Source organism: Moschus berezovskii, chromosome 6 (assembly GCF_049115385.1).
Source record: "Moschus berezovskii isolate FMDL1 chromosome 6, NW_MosBer_1.0, whole genome shotgun sequence".
NCBI classification, from domain to species: Eukaryota; Metazoa; Chordata; class Mammalia; order Artiodactyla; family Moschidae; genus Moschus; species Moschus berezovskii.
The window spans coordinates 48,841,768-48,861,925 of NC_142465.1; the positions used below are offsets into that span (position 1 = coordinate 48,841,768).

Below are 20,158 nucleotides of genomic sequence, written 5' to 3' on the forward strand. Positions count from 1 at the left end.
CTCTCAGAGGCCACCATTTTTTCACCAAGGCCTGGCCCCACCCAACAGCCTATAGGCTCCAGTGCTGGGACACTTCAGACCAAACAACCAACATGACAGGAACACAGCCCCTTCCATCAGTATACAGACTGCCTAAAGTCTTCCTGAGCCTATAGCTGCCCACTAAACACACACATTGATACAGCACCCCCACCAGAGGGACAAGACCCAGCTCCACCCACCAGTGGGCAGGCACCAGCCTCCCTGACCAGGAAGCTTGCACAAGCCTCTTAGACCTCATCCACCAGAGGGCAGACAGCAGAAGCAAGAAAAACTGCAACCCTGAAGCCTGTGGAACAGAAACCACAATCACAAAAAGTTAGCAAAATGAGGTAGCAGAAGAGTATGTCCTATATGAGAGAACAAGATAAAATGCCAGAAGAACAGCTAATTCAAATTGAGATAGGCAATATACCTGAAAAATAATTCAGAGTAATAATAGTAGAGTTGATACAATATCTGGAAAAAGAATGGAGGCACAGATGGAGAAGATACAAGAAATGTTTAATAAAGAACTAGAAGATCTAAAGAACAAACAGATGAACAATACAAAAACTGACATGAAAAATATACTAGAGGAAATCTATAATAATAAATGAGGCAGAAAAATGAATAACTGAGCTGGAAGACAGAATGGTGGAAATCACTGCCATAGAACAGAGTAAAGAAAAAAGAAGGAAAAGAATTAAGGACAGTCAAAGACTTCTGGGACATTAACATACCAACATCCACATTATGGGGTTCCAGATGGAGAAGTGAGAGGGAAAGAGCCAGAGAAAATATTTGATAATAGTTGAAAATTTCCCTAATACAGGAAAGGAAACAGTCACCCATATCCAGGAAGCACAGGAAGTCCCACACAGGACAAACCCAGGGAGGAATACACTGAGACACATATTAATCAAACTGATAAAAATTAAAGACGAAGTGAAAATATTAAGAGCAACAAAGGAAAAGCAACAAATAGCATACAATGGAATTCCCATAAGGTTATCAGCTGATTTTTCAGCAGAAACTCTTCAGACCAGAAGGGAGTGGCACAATATATTAAAGTGATGAAAGGGAAGAACCTATAATCAAGAATACTCTACCCAGCAAAGATCTTATTCAGATTTGACAGAGAAATCAAAAGCTTTCCAGACAAGCAAAAGCTAAGAGAATTTAGTACCACCAGACTATCTTGCAATAAATGCTACAGGAATTTCTCTAGGTGGGAAAAGAAGCCCCAACTAGAAACAAGAAAATTACAAATGAGACAGCTCACTGATCAAGGCAAACTGATCAAGGAAATCATCCATATACAAATATAATATCAAAACCAGAAGCAATGAGAAGACTATAAGCAGATATTGGAAAAACATTAGAAATTAAATGACTAGCTACTTTAAAGCATCTTGTTTATATATAGACTACTGTATCAAACCTCATGGTAAATGCAAACCAAAAATCTACAACAGACACACACACACACACAAAAAGGAATCCAAACACAACACTAAAAAGTTAGTCATCAAATCACAAGAGAAAAAAAGAGGAAGGGGAGAAACAAAGACCTACAAAAATAAGTCCAAAACAATTAACAAAATGGCAATAAGCATATAAATATTAATAATTACCTTAAATGTAACTGGATTAAATGCTCCAACCAAAGACATAGACTTGCTGAATGGATACAAAAACAAGACCCATGTATATGCTGTCTATAGGAGATCCACTTCAAATATAGGGACACAGAACTGAAAGTGGGGATGACAAAAAGGTATTCGGTTACAAGATACAAAGAGGACACTACATAATAATCAAGGGGTCAATCCAAGAAGAAGATATAACACTTGTAAACATATATATGTACCCAACATGGGATAATCTAAATATATAAGACAAATGCTAACAGCCATAAAAGGAGAAATGCATCGTTAACACGATAATAGTAGGGGACTTTAACACCCCACTTTCATCAATGGGTCATTCAGATGGAAAATCAATAACAAGATACAGACCTTAAGTGACACTTTAGATCAGATGCACTTAATTGATATTTATAAAGCATTCCATCCAAAAGCAGCAGAAGACACGTTCTTTTCAAGTGCACATGGAACATCTTCCATGATTGATCACATGGATCAATAAATTTAAGACAGCCTCAGTAAATTTAAGAAAATAGAAATCAGCATCTTTTATGTTCACAACTCATGATTCTCTTTATTTCACAATGAGATTAGAAATCAACTACAAGAGAAAAAAACTAAAAATCACAAACACGTGGAGGTTATACAATATGCTACAAAACAACCAACAGATCACTGACGAAATAAAAGAGGAAATAAATATCTAGAGACAAATGAAAATGAAAGCACATCAATAAAAACCTATGGGATACAGCAAAAGCAGTTCTAAAAGGAGATCACAGCCATACACTTTTACCTCAAGAAATAAGAAAAATCTCAAATAACCTTGCCTTATACCCAAAGCAACTACAGAAAGAAGCAAATAAAACCTAAAGTTGGTAGAAGGAAAGAAATCATAAAGATGAGAGCAGAAGTAAATGAAATAGAGATGAAGAAAAAATTAGAAAACATCAATGAATCTAAAAAAGCTGGTTCTTTGAGAAGATAAACAAAATTGATAAACATTTAGCCAGACTCATCAAGAAAAAACAGAGTGCCCAAATCAATAAAGTTAGAAATGAAAAAGAAGTTACAACTTAGACCACAGAAATATAAAGGATCATAAGAGACTACTGTAAGTAACTATATGCCAATAAAATGGACAACCTGGAAGAACTGGACAAATCCTCAGAAAGGTACAATCTTGGAAAACTGAACCAGAAAGAAATAGAAAATATGAACAATCACAAGCACCGAAATTGAAACTGTGTTTAAAAAACTCCCAATGAACAAAAGTCCAAGACCACATAGCTTCACAGGCAAATTCTAACAAACATTTAGGGAAAAGTTAAAGCCTATTCATTTAAAACTATTTTTAAAAATTGCAGAAGAAGGAACTCATTCTATGAGGCCACCATCATCCTGATACCAAAATCAGAGAAAAATACCACAAAATAAAAAGAAAATGACAGGCCAATATCACTGATGAACCTGAATGCGAAAATCCTCATCAAAATACTTGCAGACTGAATCCAACAATGTTAAAAGGATCATACACAAGTGATTAAATGGGATTTATCCCAGGGATGGAAGGATTTTCCAGTATTTACAAACCAATCAGTGAGATATACCACATCAATAAATTGAAGAATAAAAACCATCTGATCATCTGAATAGATGCAGAAAAAGCTTTTGACAAAATTCAACACCCATTTATGACAAAAACTCTCCAGAAGAGAGAACATACCTCAATACAATAAAGGTCACACATGACAAACCTACAGCTAACATCATACTCAGCGTCAAAAAGCTAAAGTATTTCCTCTAAGATCAGGAAAAAGACAAGGATGTCCATTCTCACCACTTTTATTCAAATAGTATTGGAAGTCCAAGCCAGAGCAATTAGGCAAAAAAATTAACAGAAATCCAAATTTGAAATGAAGAATTAAAACTGTGATTATTTGCAGATGACAGATACAGAAAATCCTAGAGACTCCAAACAAGGAAACTGCTAGAGCTAATAAATGAATTCAGTATAGTTGCAAGATACAAATATTAGTATACTAAATTTTTTGTTTCTATATAGTAATAAGCTATAAGAAAAATTAAGGAATTTAATAAATAAACTTTAATATTTGTATTTATCCTTGGCAAACCAACAAGGTGAACATAGCTGCCTTCCCAAAAGAATAAAATACCTAGGAATAAGTTTAACCAAGAAGGTGAAAGACATGCACACTGAAAATTAAAAGACACTGATGAAAGAAATTTAAGAATACACAACACAAATAAATGGAAAGATATTCTGTGCTCATGGACAGGAACATTAATATTGTTAAAATGTCCATACTACCCAAACAAATCTACAGATTCAGTGTAATCCCTCTCAAAATTCCAAAAGCACCTTTCAAAGAAATAGAACAAACAATCCAAAATTTGGATGAAACCATGAAAGACTCCAAAACAACAGCCAAAACAACCTTGAGAAAGAAGAACAAATCTGGAGGCATCATGCTTCATGATTTCAAACTATCAAAGATACATTAATCAAAATTTTATGGTTGTTGTTTAAGTTGCTCAGTCATGACTGTTCAGTTGCTCAGTCGTGTCCGACTCTTTGCTACCCCACGGACTGCAGCATGCCAGGCTTCCCTGTCCTTCACTATTACCTGGAGTTTGCTCAACCTCATATCTATTGAGTCGGTGATGCCATCCAACTATCTCATCCTCCTTTGCCACCTTCTCCTCCTGCCCTCAACCTTTCCCAGCATGAGGGTCTTTTCCAGTGAATCAAATCATCGCATGAGGTGGTCAAAGTATTGGAGTTTCAGCTTTAGCATCAGTCCTTCCAATGAACACCCAGGATTGATCTCCTTTAGAACGGACTGGTTGGATCTCCTTGCAGTCCAAGGGACTCTCAAGAGTCTTCTCCAGCACCACAGTTCAAAAAGCATCAATTCTTCGGTGATCAGCTTTCTTCACAGTCCAAATCTCACATCCATACATGACCACTGGAAAAACTATAGCCTTGACTAGACGGACCTTGGTTGGCAAAGTAATGTCTCTGCTTTTTAATATGCTATCTAGGTTGGTCATAACTTTCCTTCCAAGGAGTAAGCAGAAAGGATAGTATCTTCAATAAACCACCTTGGGGAAACTGGCAACCACATGCAAAAGAGTGAAACTAGATTACTATCTTACACCATACAGAAAAATTAACTCAAATGGATTAAAGAATGCAAAACTGGCAACCATAAAAATCCTAGAAGAAGTATAGGCTGTATGTTGCTAGACATCAGTCTTGATGATGATTTTTTTGGATCAGACTTCATAAGCAAAAGCAACAAAATCAAGTGGAACTACATCGAACTAAAAAGCTTCTGCACAGCCAAAGGAAATCACTGACAAAATAGAAAGGCAACCTACTGAATGGGTGAAAATATTTAGAAATCATATATGAGAAGGGGTTAGTATCCCAAATATGTAAAAAATATATATAACTTAATAGCAAAAACCAAAGAATTAAAAAATAGGCAGAAGATGTGAATATTTTTCAAAGAAGACATGCAGATGGATAACAGGTACATGAAAATGTACAGGTACCTTTCAACCCAACTACTCATCAGGGAAATGCAAATCAAAACCACACTGGAATATCACCTCATACCTGTTAAAATGGCTACCCCAGCAGTCCATTGGTTAGGACTCAGTGCTTTCACTACAGTGGTCTGGGTTTAGTCCTTGGTCTGAGGACTAAGATCCTGCAAGCTGTGCAATGTGGTATGGCTAAAACAAAAAACAAACACAGACAAACAAAAAACAAGGATGTGAAGAAAAGGGAATGCTTGTGCACTCTTGGTGGGAATATAAATGGATATAGTCACTACAGAAAGCAGTATGGAGGTTTCTCAAAAAATGAAAAATACAACTACCATATGATCCAGCATTCCCACTACTGGGTATTTATCTGAAAACAATAAAACACCAATTTGAAATTCCACTTTCACTGCAACATTATTTATAATAGCCAAGGTATAGAAAAATATCTATATATCCATCAATGAATGAATGGATAAAGAATACATACAAATACAATAGAATACATACATACAATAGAATACTTTTCTGCCGTAAAAAAAATGAATGAAATCTTGCCACTTGTGACATTGTGGTTAGCCCTTGACATTATGTTAAGTGAAATAAGTCAGAGAAAGACTGATTTCACTTATATGCGGAATTAAAAAGAAACAATAACTGTAACAGGAAAGAAAACCAAGCTCATATACGGAGAACAGATGGATGGTTGCCAGAAATGGGATAAGTGGGTGGGGAGTGGGGGAAATAGGTGAAGGAGGTCCAAATGCACCAACTTCCAGTTATAATACAAGTCATGGGGATGTAATATACAGCACAGTGACTATAGTTAACAATACTCTGTTGCATGTTTAAAATCTGCTGAGAGTACATGTTTAACATCCTCACCCCAAGAAAAAAAATTTTTGTAACTAGCTTTGGCAGTGTATGACTAATATAATGACCAAACCTGGTTTACCAAGAGAAACTGGGACAAACCTTTTGCCAGATCCTATCTGATTGTAGGTATCTGGACAGGGCAAAGCTCTCCAGTGGTAGAGGCTAAATCTGTCTGCAGCCTCTCTCTGCACCTGATACAAGGACTGGTGCATTCAGTTCCCTGGTTTATGAATACTCTTCATGGACTAACTACAATTGCTTTGTTTCTTAACCTGAAATTTTAAGACAGTCTAATTGATCAACAGCCTTGCAACCGAGGTCTAACTAAAATCCAGTTAGCCATGGTCAGGGCACAGGGTAACATATACATAGAACTGTCTTTTCTGGGCTTAAGTGAGGCAGGATGGGGAGTCTCTTTGCAGGCTGGCCATTGCTCTCAGCTGTGGAAGTAATTTGTGTAACAAGAGAGAATTGTGTACCTGGATATATCCCTTCGGTCTATGAAATACTCTACAGAGCTCTAAGATTTAGAGTTATTAGTATTTGAAAAGACATGGGGTGCTTATTAAAGTAGCAGACTCTCAGGGCTTAGTAGCAGCTTTGGGATGGGGTACAGAAAAATCTTCCTTTTAAAAGTCAGCACCTCCAGTGGTTCTGCAGGTGGTCCATAAAGAAATTGAGTAATTACCTCACTTTTGTCTTGAAGTATGATCCAACGGATCTTAAATACCACCTTTTCCCAACTATAAGCTACATAACAACTTTCCCCCCAAGAACTACAGAGCCTCTGCTTGGCTCACTTTGCTTGCAAAACAACAGAAATTTTAAAAGCAAGCCTGGGGTGGAGGGTGGCACAAAGATGACAGGTATGACACAAGGGACAAGAACACCATTCCCGGCCTCACCCACACCCTGCACACTAGCTCTTTGTCTTCCTTGAAGCACATACCCTTCCCAAATACATAAACGCCCACAGAAAATTTATCTGGAACAAAGACAATGAGGCTTGGTCTTTTCTGAAGGATGACAGTCAAGTTCCTGGATTTCTAAGCCTGCCATGCAAATTCTCAGACAAGCATCTTTCATTGTTGCTGTTGTTACAGTCACTAAGTCATGTCTGACTCTTTAATGACCCTATTGCTTGTAGCCCACCAGGCTCCTCTGTCTGTGGGATTTCCCACTCGAGAACACTGGAGTGGGCTGCCATTTCCTTCTCCAAGGGATTTCCCAACCCAGGAATCAAACCTGCGTCTCCTCCATTGGCAGGCTAATTCTTTACCACTGAGCCAACAGGGAAGCCTCCATCTTTTATTAATCAGGCATTCAATGACATGCTCAGTTTTACCTGTAAGTCAAGGCCTTGAAACATTTTCCTTGAGAGATCACATATGCAAGAAAAAGATTTGAATTTAAGCTACTGCTCCTGCTGCTAAGTCGCTTCAGTCATGTCCAACTCTGTGCGACCCCAGAGACAGCTATCACCTCATAATTCAAAGATTCTGACTTGTGGCAAGACACCTCAGGGTGCTACTCCAGAATGAATAGAAGTTTAGCAAATTTTTTCTCACTTGAAAATCAGAACGTCTTCTTGAGCAGAGTGTCCTAGAACTCCACTTCAGAGAAAAAGAACGGCACAGGGTTTAACGTGTCCACACAGCGTAGCTAAAGCAAGGGGAGGGTGCAGACACCAGGCAACAAGCAGACCTGTGGCTGCTGAAGACAGAGGAGAATCCGAGGTAAGCCTCATTGCCTAGAAAGATCAAAACCAACTCTCCTTGATAAAGGAACTCTCTGCCAGACACAAAGCCAAAACCCAACTTCTTATGAAGTTTACAGAATCCTGATGTTTTCTGTGTGCAAACTTTTAAAAACGGAATTCTCACCTTTCTCAGAAAGTAGAAGAGATGCTTTCTAAGTTCAGCTGCCACCAAGTGAGTAACAAATAACTTTGGAAACCATAACTAAGGTCAGAAACTGTAACTAGTATCAGAGGGTCTGTCCTCTACCTGGTCATTCTCATCTTGTAGAATTAAAGAGAAAGATCTGAAAATCAAACCAAAATGAAACCAAAACCCAAAAACGTCCTCAAATCCAACAAAAATTAAAAGCTAAAAACCCTGCAGATGGAATTAGTACAGTTCACTTGACAGTTATTTATCCTGCCCACTCCTTTCCAGTACCATCTCCACCATCAACCCTGGGCCCCATATCTCCCCCAATCCTTATAAAAGCTGTTTTCTTAACTCAGCACTTAATTAAGCAAGCAGTGATTCACTCCAGACAAGTGTATACTTTCAAGAGTTTGCATACTCAGTTTCCTGTGTTTCTTTGGAGAGGCTCATTCTTGATGAAGAAGTAAAACTCAAGGCTTTGCAAGTAATTGGTGGCTCCTGGGAACTGTGACTTCTCCCTGAAGCTATTCTTCTCCTGGATCCAGGGAACTCCCCTACCAACAATGAGCACAATGAACACATGGTTTGATTATCTGCCCCGTCATTTTCTTGCAGGAAACAGAACCTACATATGAAAACACAGGTAGGCGTCTCCTTCTCTGTGACTTAGAATAATCACTTAAATGGAATGCTAAGTGAATAGCAACAACAAAAGGATGATAGAGCGTTCTGACATCAAGCCTGTCTTTCCATTTGCCACAGATCCCAGCTCTACTAACAGACTTGCTTTCAGATGAATTGCCTGTTAGAAGCATTCTGATGAGACCTCATTAGACAGTTTTACTGAAAAATTGGGTAGAGCTTACAAATTGGGTAGAACTTATAGGAACAGGCAGTGAACACGCAGGGTAGCCTTTTACTCACTCCCAGAGGGACCGTGGGCAAGTTGCTGGACTTCAATGGGTTTCTGTTTCCTTATCTGTAAAGTGGGAGTGTTGACAATACCTTTTTCAAGGGGGGTTAAGTGAGTTAATACATATTAAGCTTTTCAGAATAACACTTGGAACATGGCAAGCACTGTCTGAATTTGCTATTACAGTACAGAAGGTCCCCAACTTCATGATGGCTTACGGCTTTTCAACTTTATGACGGTGTGAAAGTGGTATGCATTCAGTAGAAAGTATAAAATGTGATCTTTTCCCAGGCTACTGATATTTTTTGTTTATAAAGGTAAACAACCTATATACTTAACAACCATTCTGTACCCAACCATTCTGTCTTCCACTTTCAGAAGTGTATTCAATATATTACATGAGATATTCAACACTTTATTTTAAAATAGGCTTTGTGTCAGATGATTTTGCCCGACTGTAGGCTAATATATCTGTCCTGGGAAATTTTAAGGTAGGCTGGGCAGAACTAATGATGTTTGGTAGGTTAAGTGTATAGTATACGTTTTTTGACTTATTATATGTCTAACTTACAATAGGATTATCATAATGTAACCTCACCGTAAATCAAGGAAGACCTGTAAATAGATTCCCCCTTTGTTCAATAACCCAGAACTCCTAATTAAGATCACCTGATAGAGCCACAGAACACTGAAAATTCTTGAGAACTAATTTTGCATCATAAGAATATTCATTTAAACAATTATCAACTGGTAGCAAATTGCTAGGGCAGGAAGCTAACACCTTTTTAGGAATTTAAAATTCCAAAACATTCCCACTACACCTTGAGATGAACTTACAAAAGAATAGTTCTATAAAAGAGTAGTTATATTCTGTTTGTATTCTCCCTAAATTCAAATGTTGACATCCTAAAGCCCCAAAGATGATATATTAGGAGGTGCAGCCTTTGAGCGGTTCTCAGATCATGAGGGTGCAGCCTTCATGAATGGGATTAGTGTTCTCATAAAACAGACCCCACAGGGACCCTTCCACCTTGTGAAGAACAGCGAGAAAGCACTGGTGATGAACCAGGAAGAGTACTTGCAGAAGAATCCAATGTGCTGGTGCCTTGATCTTGGACTTCCCAGCACCCAGAGCTGTGAGAAATAAACTTCTATGGTTTATAAGTTTAAAATAAAAGGAGAATAGTTATTTCTTATAACTATTATAAAAGAATAGCTGGATCTAAATGGTATTTCTTGCAAGATGGAACAAGTTGTTTGCCCATTCAGATGGCTGAAGCATTTTACCAATATTTGTGGAAAAATTTTTTACTTGTCTTTAATAGATAATCTTGTAGAGGCTGTGGACAAAATCTGAAGAAATGGAGCTTACAGAAATATCAAATAACAATTTTTTTTTTTTAAATCTCTCATTTTTTTGTTTCTTCCCAGTTCCATGTTTGCTTTAGCCAACATTTATCTTTTTGGATGCTTACATTTCAAAGACATGGTAAGGTCAATATTTCCAAGGGACTAAGAATGAATTTTGAAAAAGGAACTCAGAGGCACATTTGCCTATTAACAGAAATCTAGGATTATTGCCATAATGTTTTTCTTTTCTTTAATGGTTGAATAAGATAGTTCAATAATTTTTTTCTGCAGTACCTGTCCCAAATACGGGAAGGTCTGGACCTGGTGGGGTCAGCTTACAGAGGAGGGGACAGTCTATCAAGCCTTTCTATGCATTTTCTTGACCTTCATCAAAACTATTTCCTTACTATCAATATTACCATAAGTTTCACACCAACTTGAGTGCCATCTGCAGTTCTTGACGTTTGTTTCTTTGATTTTGCCCTCCTAAACATGTTAAGGAAGTGTTTTGCATATATGAAGCCAAGATATTCTGTATATACTTCTCTCTTCTTTCTTTTCTTCTTCCTTTCTCTTTCTTTCTTTAATCTGATCTTCCTATAGGTACCAAGAGGACATTTGTTTGATTAGAGCTCTCTTAAAAATCCTTTTAGGAGGCTTCCCTAGTGATTCAGTGGTAAAGAATCCACCTCCCAATGCAGGAGACATGGATTTGATCCCTGATCCAGGAAGATCCCATATGCTCCAGAGCAACTAAGCCTGTGTACCACAATGACTGAGCCTATGTTCTTGAGCCTAGGGCCTGCAATACTGAGCCCATGAATCCCAACTACTGAAGCCTGTGTGCCCTAGAACCTGTGGTCCCAAACAGGAGGAGCTACCGCAATGAGAATGAGAAGCCCACACACTAGAGAGGAGCACTCTCTCTGCACGACTAGAGAAAAGCTCATGCAGCAATGAAGACCCAGGACAGCCAGAAATAAAATAAATTAATTAAAAAAAAATCCTTTTAGAGATCCCCCTGGTGGTTAAGTAGTTAAGAATCCTGCCAATGCAGGGGACATGGGTTTGATCTCTGATCTGGGAAGACTCCACATGCTGTGGGGCAACTAAGCCCATGTGCCACAACTACTGAGACCATGCTCTGCAGCTGCGGAACCTGGGAGCCTGGATGGAGCCCATGCTCAGTAATAAGAGAAGCCACTGCAATGAGTTCACCCTCTCCAACTAGAGAGTAGCCCCCGCTAGCAGCAACTAGAGAAAGCCTGCATACAGCAAAAAAGACCCAGAGCAGCCATAAATAAATAAGTGAATAAACAAATAAAATTTAAAAAATCTTTTAGGTGTAAAAGTCCAAATTGTCAGTATATCTATTTCAGTTCTGACTCCAACCAGTGAGTATTTTTACGGCTTAAAACCAATATTAGGGTTTACCCATGGACACAAGTGGTGTTCTCTAAGAAATGTAGCCTTCTTAAGATGCAGAGCCTCTGCAGAGAAAACCTAAGAAAGCAAAGACCTTCCTTGTCTCAGGTGACAAATGAACCTCTGTCTCCCACAAAGTAAGACATCTTAAATCATTGACCTTCTAACCTGGGTTACCAGAAAAGTGATAATGCTGTGTGAATTTCCCCCTCAAAACCAGGCAACAAATGTAGAGACCAAAAAGGTCCCTTATGAATATGGACACTTTATTAAGACAAACTTTCCTGAGAGCCAGCATGGTTGCACAGAGAATGCGGCCTGTCACTTCATGTCTTAGGCTTCTAGCTGGCTAGCTGCTGATGGAAGTGTGGCAGACAACCAGTGCCCCATAAGGGGCAGAAACCAGAGGGCACATTCTCACTGGTTATAAAGCCAAGCTCTCAATACATAAAACAAATGGAGAGTCTCATCTTATAGTTTTTCATCCTTCAGTTCAGTTCAGTTCAGTCGCTCAGTCGTGTCCGACTCTCCGTGACCCCATGAATCACAGCACGCCAGGCCTCCCTGTCCATCACCAACTCCTGGAGTTCACTCAAACTCATGTCCACAGAGTCGGTGATGGCATCCAGCCATCTTATTCTCGGTCGTCCCCTTCTCCTCCCACCCCCAACCTTTCCTAGCATCAGAGTCTTTTCCAGTGAGTCAACTCGTCCCATGAGGTGGCCAAAGTATTGCAGTTTCAGCTTTAGCATCAGTCCCTCCAATGAACACCCAGGATTGATCTCCTTTAGAATGGACTGGTTGGATCTCCTTGCAGTCCAGGGGACTCTCAAGAGTCTTCTCCAATCCCACAGTTCAAAAGCATCAATTCTTCGGCGATCATCTTTCTTCACAGTCCAACTCTCACATCCATACATGACCACTGGAAAAACCATAGCCTTGACTAGACGGACCTTGGTTGGCAAAGTAATGTCTCTGCTTTTTAATATACTATCAAGGTTGGTCATAACTTTCCTTCCAAGGAGTAAGCGTCTTTTAATTTCATGGCTGCAGTCAGCATCTGCAGTGATTTTGGAGCCCAAAAAAATAAAGTCTGTTTCCACTGTTTTTCCATCTATTTCCCATGAAGTGATGGGACCAGATGCCATGATCTTTGTTTTCTGAATGTTGAGCTTCAAGCCAACCTTTTCACTCTCCTCTTTCACTTTCATCAAGAGGCTTTTTAGTTCCTCTTCACTTTCTGCCATAAGGGTAGTGTCATCTGCATATCTGAGGTTATTGATATTTCTCCCAGCAATCTTGATTCCAGCTTGTGCTTCTTCCAGCCCAGCATTCCTCATGATGTACTCTGCATATAAGTTAAATAAGCAAGGTGACGATATACAGCCTTAGGACAATGGAAAACATGACTCTATCTGGGAGGCCAAGAATCAGTAACCATAGGTGTTGATTACCAAAATCAAATTCACAAGAGTCATGATTCAATGTCCATTTTCACAAGTGTTTTTCTCCTGCCAGTGTGAATTTGGAAAGGGACAAAGAGAAATCTTTATTCCTCTCTCTTGACTATTCACTATAGACAGAGAGTTGGGAGACTGACATGGTAAGATTTCTTACCTTCTGCTGGTCTGTTGTCAGTTATCCCATATCTCAACTGCAGTCTCCAGGGAGAGTGGAGTGTCCCAGCCTTTCACTGTCCCATCCTCATCACTAGAAACTGTACAGGAGGAAACATTTGTTTTCTTTTACCCTTTTCAGTTGTTCGCTGGGGCTTGGTAACCAAAGATTAACAAGAGAAAAGTAAACAAGTATATTAACATATACATCTCATGTATACTTATGAGAAAGGCAGGGATGACTAACTCAAGGAGGAAGCTAGAATTTGGATTTACAGATTATCTTAAGCAAAGAACAATATATTTTTAAGTGAGCAACAAGACAGAGGAACAGAGTATGAGGCTTCCAAGACTGGCAAATTGTGGGACAATAAATACATTAGAAAATAATGGAAGATAATAGCTAGTCAGTAAAGGCTGTTTTGCAGAGTCCTCAGTTGCTGTCTTGGGGCTCATAAGTATCTAGTGTTTTAAGTGATTAATTTCTGCACAAATTTATGTTTTACTTTCAGGAAAATAGAGAGAGGAAGAGGACTTTTCTTAAATCTGCTTTTCCTCAACTGCCTTCAGCTCAAAATAATCTTTGTGCCAAAGGGGAAGATTTTGGGGTGGCATAATTCTGTTATTTTTTGTAGGTTTTACTATACTGTTTTCTTGCTTTACAATGACTCTTTATGTTCTAACATGAAAAAGTGAAGTAAGACATTGTCAGAAAGGACCTAGGAATGTTCACATGAGGCTTACTTATAATAGTAAAATATTGATTTATAAATTAAGAACTGAGAAACAACCAAAAGAGTCAGTATAGGAATCTGTGATCAACATGGTGTTTTGCTATATACCTGTCAGAACAACAGGCAGTGTGTCACTTTCTTTGTGGAAAGTATACATAAGATAATTTTAAGTGAAAAAGATGAAGACAACATAATGAAAGCACATAAAAAACTTAATGCAAATGAATGTTAATCAAAGATGGGAGCACATTTTCAATTTTGTAATATGTTCATTCAGGTTTTTTTTTTCTTTATCGTTGCTCAAATTCATAATAAAATAGGAGGAAGTTCCTCTTTGGGCAATAGAGCTAATCCCAGTTCTTTCTGAGTAATGTCTTCAAGCAATATCATCTCATTATTTTCTTGCGATTAACTCTTAGGACATCAAAATACCCTTCTGAAAACATACAGAACAAAACTTTTAGTGTAAGTGAAGCAATAAACATTCCCTGGTTTCCACATGTCACCAAGGGTGGAGCCCCCAAACTGGTCAGAGAAGAGAGAAGTGAAAAGATGTTAAATACCAAGTCCAGCTCACTCTGGTCAGCCTGGACGTCTGGCTTCTCAGTCAACATGAAGGCTGTCCTCATTCTGGGGCTTCTCCTCCTTTCTGTTGCTGTCCAAGGCAAGAAATTTCAGAGGTGTGAGCTTGCCAGAACTCTGAAGAAACTTGGATTGGCTGGCTACAAGGGAGTTAGCCTGGCAAACTGTAAGTCAACTATTCTTCATCCTTCTAAATAGTTAGCCAGCTGTGGAACAGATACTAATAGAGAAAGAATAAGAAAGGGACTTTGAGTGATTGGCTTTTTTTTTTCCTTCAAGGGTTTGTACATTTACAATGGCTCAAAAACATCAGCTCAGAATCAGCTGTACCAAGGGAAGGACTGAGGCATGGGAGGGTCAAATTCTATACCATTCTAAGCATGCCAGGTCTTGCTGTACTCCTCTAGTGCCACTAAATTTGTCAGCTGGCACTTGTAGGGTGACTACAAGATATATTTCAGCCCTCAGTCATTTCCAGCTTGGAATTTGGGTTCTGCAAGCCTGAATAAGGTGGTATTTTTGTCATTTTTAATCCTCCTACCATGATGCTAGATTTTTAATAGCCAAGTTTTTTAAAAAATTACATTGAACTTTTAAAACAGGGACTGTAGGAACCTATTTCTCCTCAATCAATATCTATATAAGGATCCCTGAAATGTAACATGAAATAACTTTCTATTATTCTGACTCTAGTTCATTAATTATTTTTCATTTTCTTCCACAGAATTTGAGATGTGCCCTAAGGAAAAGTTCCTTTGTGTTTTAGTCCATACCTGTCAATGTCAACATTGTATTTTTCAGAGTGAATTCAGACATTTCCCTCCATAACTATTTTTTAATAAATGAGCAAATGGCTAGATGGATGGATGGATGACATAGTCTTCCCTATCCTATGATTCTTATTGTCTGGATTCTAATTCGATATCATATCCAAATTCACCTTTAGGTATAATAAGAAATTTTCTTTCTCCTAGTAAATCCTTATTTTTCCTACTACAAGTATTTTTACATTAGCATAGGCATTTGCTGCTAGTGACCAAACCCATTTAACCACTCTGTTGATTTTTCTATTCTAGGCTCAATCTTACCTGGGGGATGGGAGCAATGGAGGACACAGCTATTTTAATATTTTTTACAACGTGTTATCTTGTTTCATTAGTATTAGCAAATGATTTGTTAACAAAAGAATTCTCCTAAGGGCCCCTAACACCAAATGTTAAAATATTTACAAGTAAAATATATCTTTATGCTTCTAAAATAAGTCATTAGTAAAATAGAATTGTGCTATGAAATATAAGTCATATGATGTTGCTGTTTATTACTAAAAATACATTTCTTTTTTCAGGGATGTGTTTGGCCTATGGAGAAAGCAATTATAACACACAAGCTATAAACTATAATCCTGGAAGCAAAAGCACTGATTATGGGATATTTCAAATCAACAGCAAATTTTGGTGTAATGATGGCAAAACCCCAAACGCAGTTAATGGCTGTGGTGTATCCTGCAGCGGTAAGACAAGATGATGTTGAGGGATGGCACAGGCCCCATTTGGTGGTACCTATAAGAAGAGAGATTTAATATAAATGAAAAGGTCTTGAAGAGTTCATGAGGGACCCAGAAAAACTCCATCTTAACTTGTAGAAACTGCTTTATCATCTACCTCATAATTCCTTAAGTAAGAAATTATAAAGCTGGTATCATAGAAGGTTGCTGTTTGCTAACATACAAGAGTTGGAATGATCTATCACTGTATTATAACTGGACATGTTGATGCTTTGTAAAGAACAATGCCATTCCTACTAATTTACCTGGTTTGGGAGAGGTTTAGGGATAATTTGGTTGTGTGGTCTTTTTTAAAATTTTGTTATATTTACTTCTTTTACGTATATATTATACAGTAGGGTTTTTTTTGCTGAATGATTTTTAAAGTGAATTAGAAACATTATCACATTTCATTCCTAAATTCTTTAGTTTGCATATCTAAAAAATACACTTCCTATTTAATCACTGTCATTCTAACAAGTTAATATATGGATTTGTTTTTAATTGGGGTGAAACAAATATTCTATTGAGTTCCTTTTAAAACTGAAATAACATATGTAATATTTAGGGCTTCACAGGTGGGGCTAGTAGTAAAGGACCCTCCTGACAGTTCAGGAGACATGAGATACAGGTTCGATCCCCGGGTAGGGAAGATACTCTGAAGGTGGGTATGGCAACCCACTCCAGTATTCTTGCCTAGAGAATCAACATGAACAGAGGAGCCTGGAGGGCTGCAGTCCGTGGGGTTGCAAAGAGTCACACATGCACGTGTGCACATGTAATATTTACTGCATAAAATATTGGAGAAGTATTGCAAATTTGATATTGTTTAGTTTTTAATATTAAAATTCCTAATAAAGAAGATTCGTTTCTGGACATATCTTTTATATATGGTTAGTTTAGTTTAAAAAATTATTTTATATTATATAATAATCTGTGGTCATTGAATAAAAGTTCTACTACCCAGAGACTTCTGACCATGGTAACTTGTGGTATCCACATCTTTTAGAATACACATCACTCACGTACATGAATGTAAAGCTATATAATCCACATTTGTACCCACATACAAACATGTAAGCAATATGCTTCAGCAAAAATGAAATTGTACTATATTTACTACTTTACAATTTTCTCATTATTGTTCAGTATCATTTTTCTCAACAAATATCAATCTTATTAATTTTTCTGGGTGAACAGAATTTCACTAAATATTCTAGAATTTATTAATCCAACTCTTGTATTGATACATACACCTTGGGTACATCGCTTATTACTTTTCTTTTTTTGGAATAAATTTTCACTAGTAGAACTGCTGAGCAAAAAACTGCTAGACATGTCTCTGCTTGTTTGTTTTTGTTTTGTTTTCAAAGTGTCCAATGAAAAGAGAACCTTCATATTAGTTAATAGTTTCAGAGCTTCCAATGACTTTGGCAAATGAGAACCAGAATGCTTTATTTCATGCCAAATGGGATAGAATGGAGAGAGATAGAGTTTTCTCCCAATAGTCACAAGATACAGGGACTCTTAAAAAAATAATTTTAGTTGTTCTTTCCTCAGCCTAAGAGAATAAAGCTGATTGAACCTAAAATTTCCATGAAATTTCTGTGAACACTGTCCTCATTTCTCGCCACCTCTTTTTCAGCTATGCTGAAAGATGACATCACTCAGGCTGTAGCATGTGCAAAGAACATTGTCAGTCAGCAAGGCATTTCAGCATGGTGTGTTATTTTTTTGTTTTTGTTTTCCATACAGTGTTGTTAAGATGTAATTGACACACAGCACTTCATAAATTTCAGGTGTACAGCATAATGACTTACATACATCATGAAGTGATTATCACAGTAAGTTTAGTGAACATCCATGATCGCAATGGATACAAAATTAAACACAATGCAATACTGTTAAGCAATTATTCTTCATTTAAAAATAAATTTTAAAAAATTAAAGAAACAAGAAAAAAATTTTGTGATGAAAAATCTTGTGATTTACTCTCTAATCTATTTTCATACATAAATCACAGCAGTGTTAATTATATTCATCATGTTGTACATCGCATCTCCAGTGTTTACTTATCTTATAATTGGAAGTTTGTAGTACTTTCCACTGCTTTCATCCAATTCCCCACCCCTCACCCCACCCACAATACCCACAATTGGTAACCACAATTTTTGAGTTTGTTTGTGTTTCAAGTATAATGGACTTTCAACACTATGTAAGTTTCCTTCACAGAGCAAGGTATAGGTTAAGCATTAAAGGAGAGATCTGGGGTCTTCCCTAGTGGTTAAGATTCTATGCTTTCAATGCAGGAGGAGGGGGTCTGGTACCTGGTTGGGGAACAAAGATTCCACAGGCCATGTCGTGTGGCCAAAAAAAGATGTGTGTGGGAGGGTAGGGAGCGGTTTTATCCTACTGTTATGAGAAAAGTGTGGGAATATACTCTAAGACCAAGTGAATTGAAAATTGAAAATCTAAAAAATTAAGATTAATGCTAAACAGTGTATTACATAGAAACAATCTACTTTAACCTCAATTTATTTTAAGGACTTCTAGAGTTTTTAAGTTTTTCCACACTCTACCAATTCCTTGTCACATCTTGAAATTATTTTTGGAAGTAAGTGAATATGGAATATGCTTTGGAGTTGTGGACTACACAAGACTCAACATTTGTGTTCAGCATTCGTGCTCTAGTGAAGCCTTGGGGAGATGTGAAGTCCTTAGTATACATATCTCCAGTTGATAAATAAGCAATACTTGAATCTGTCTGTATCTTGTATTTCATGTACTGATTAACTATTTTGTTCTTGTAAAGGATTTGAAGTATGTATAACGCAATGAAGATATGTTTCAATCTTATTATCATTTGTTTCATCTTTATTCATAGGGTGGCATGGAAAAACAAGTGTCAAAACCAAGATCTCACGAATTATGTTAAGGGTTGCGGAGTTTAACTGTGGAGTTTTCGTCTTCAGCTCATTTTGTCTCTTTTTCATATTAAGGAAATAATAGTTGAGTAAAAGTTTACACTACCACTCTTTCAAACAAATAATATTTTTATAGAAGCAGGAGCATGTGGTCTTTCTTTTAAGAGGCTTGATGTTTACCTCACGTGTTTATTGTTTGATATTAGATCTACAACATTTTTCAGCTTGCTAACAGAACTATAATGCTGGTGAATATTTGTCTAAAATCTTCATTATTAAATGTATCTCTGGTACATTTAGTTCTTAATCAAAGGGATAACCCAGACTTAATCTTGAATGATATAAGTGCTCCCCAATATTCAACAAAATATAACAAAAGAATATCTTCAAGCAAATTGATCTTAGGTCCCACCTGTGCAGGCATGTGAACTCTCACCTGTTCAGTCAAAAAGGGCAGAATGTCAAATGACTAAAACTGGAAACAGCCCAAATCAAGAATTTTGTCTTCATACAGTGTGACCTTTGGTTTAAATGTTTTCATAGAAGTGTTGCACTTACACAGTTTTTAAAAAATAAACTCACAATTTATACATCAACCTATTTTAGCCTTTGCAAAGAACTCATTTATGCATCCTGCTGATCCTGAAGGAATATAAAGAAGGATTAGATGAGCTGTTCATTTTCCTTAGCTTTATTAGCTTAAATTCATGCATTATGACTAAATTCAGAGGCAGATGAGTTTGCAAGCATTGAATTAGTTGCTGTTAAACAGATGTGAAAGTATGCATGTTGTAACAGAAAAAATTTTCATTAAAAGCTTTGCAATTCATACTTTGTCTTCCTTTGTTTAGAGTCATTTAATGTCTCTGAAGAAATATGTATACATTGGGAAATAATGATCTGACACTTAGTATTTCCTACATCCTCACCTGTACTGAAACAGGTGGATACTGCTAGAGAAATCCATAAGCATGCTGATATTTCACTTAATGTTTTAAATTTTTAATCTTTTTTGGCTGTGCCACACAGCTTCTGGGACCTTAGTTTCCCAAGAGTGCGA

At 37.4% G+C, this 20,158-nt stretch overlaps 1 protein-coding gene across 1 annotated transcript; it reads left to right on the forward strand.

The window, feature by feature from the left end:
* The first annotated feature begins 14,366 nt into the window (after nt 1-14,366).
* Nucleotides 14,367-19,901, forward strand: LOC129535837 (lysozyme C, tracheal isozyme). The gene is made up of 4 exons (XM_088837007.1): nt 14,367-14,797; nt 15,977-16,141; nt 17,820-17,895; nt 19,059-19,901. Exons 1-4 carry the CDS (start codon nt 14,602-14,604, stop codon nt 19,123-19,125), a joined length of 504 nt encoding a protein of 167 aa, XP_088693133.1. The 5' UTR covers nt 14,367-14,601; the 3' UTR covers nt 19,126-19,901.
* The last annotated feature ends 257 nt before the right edge of the window (nt 19,902-20,158 follow it).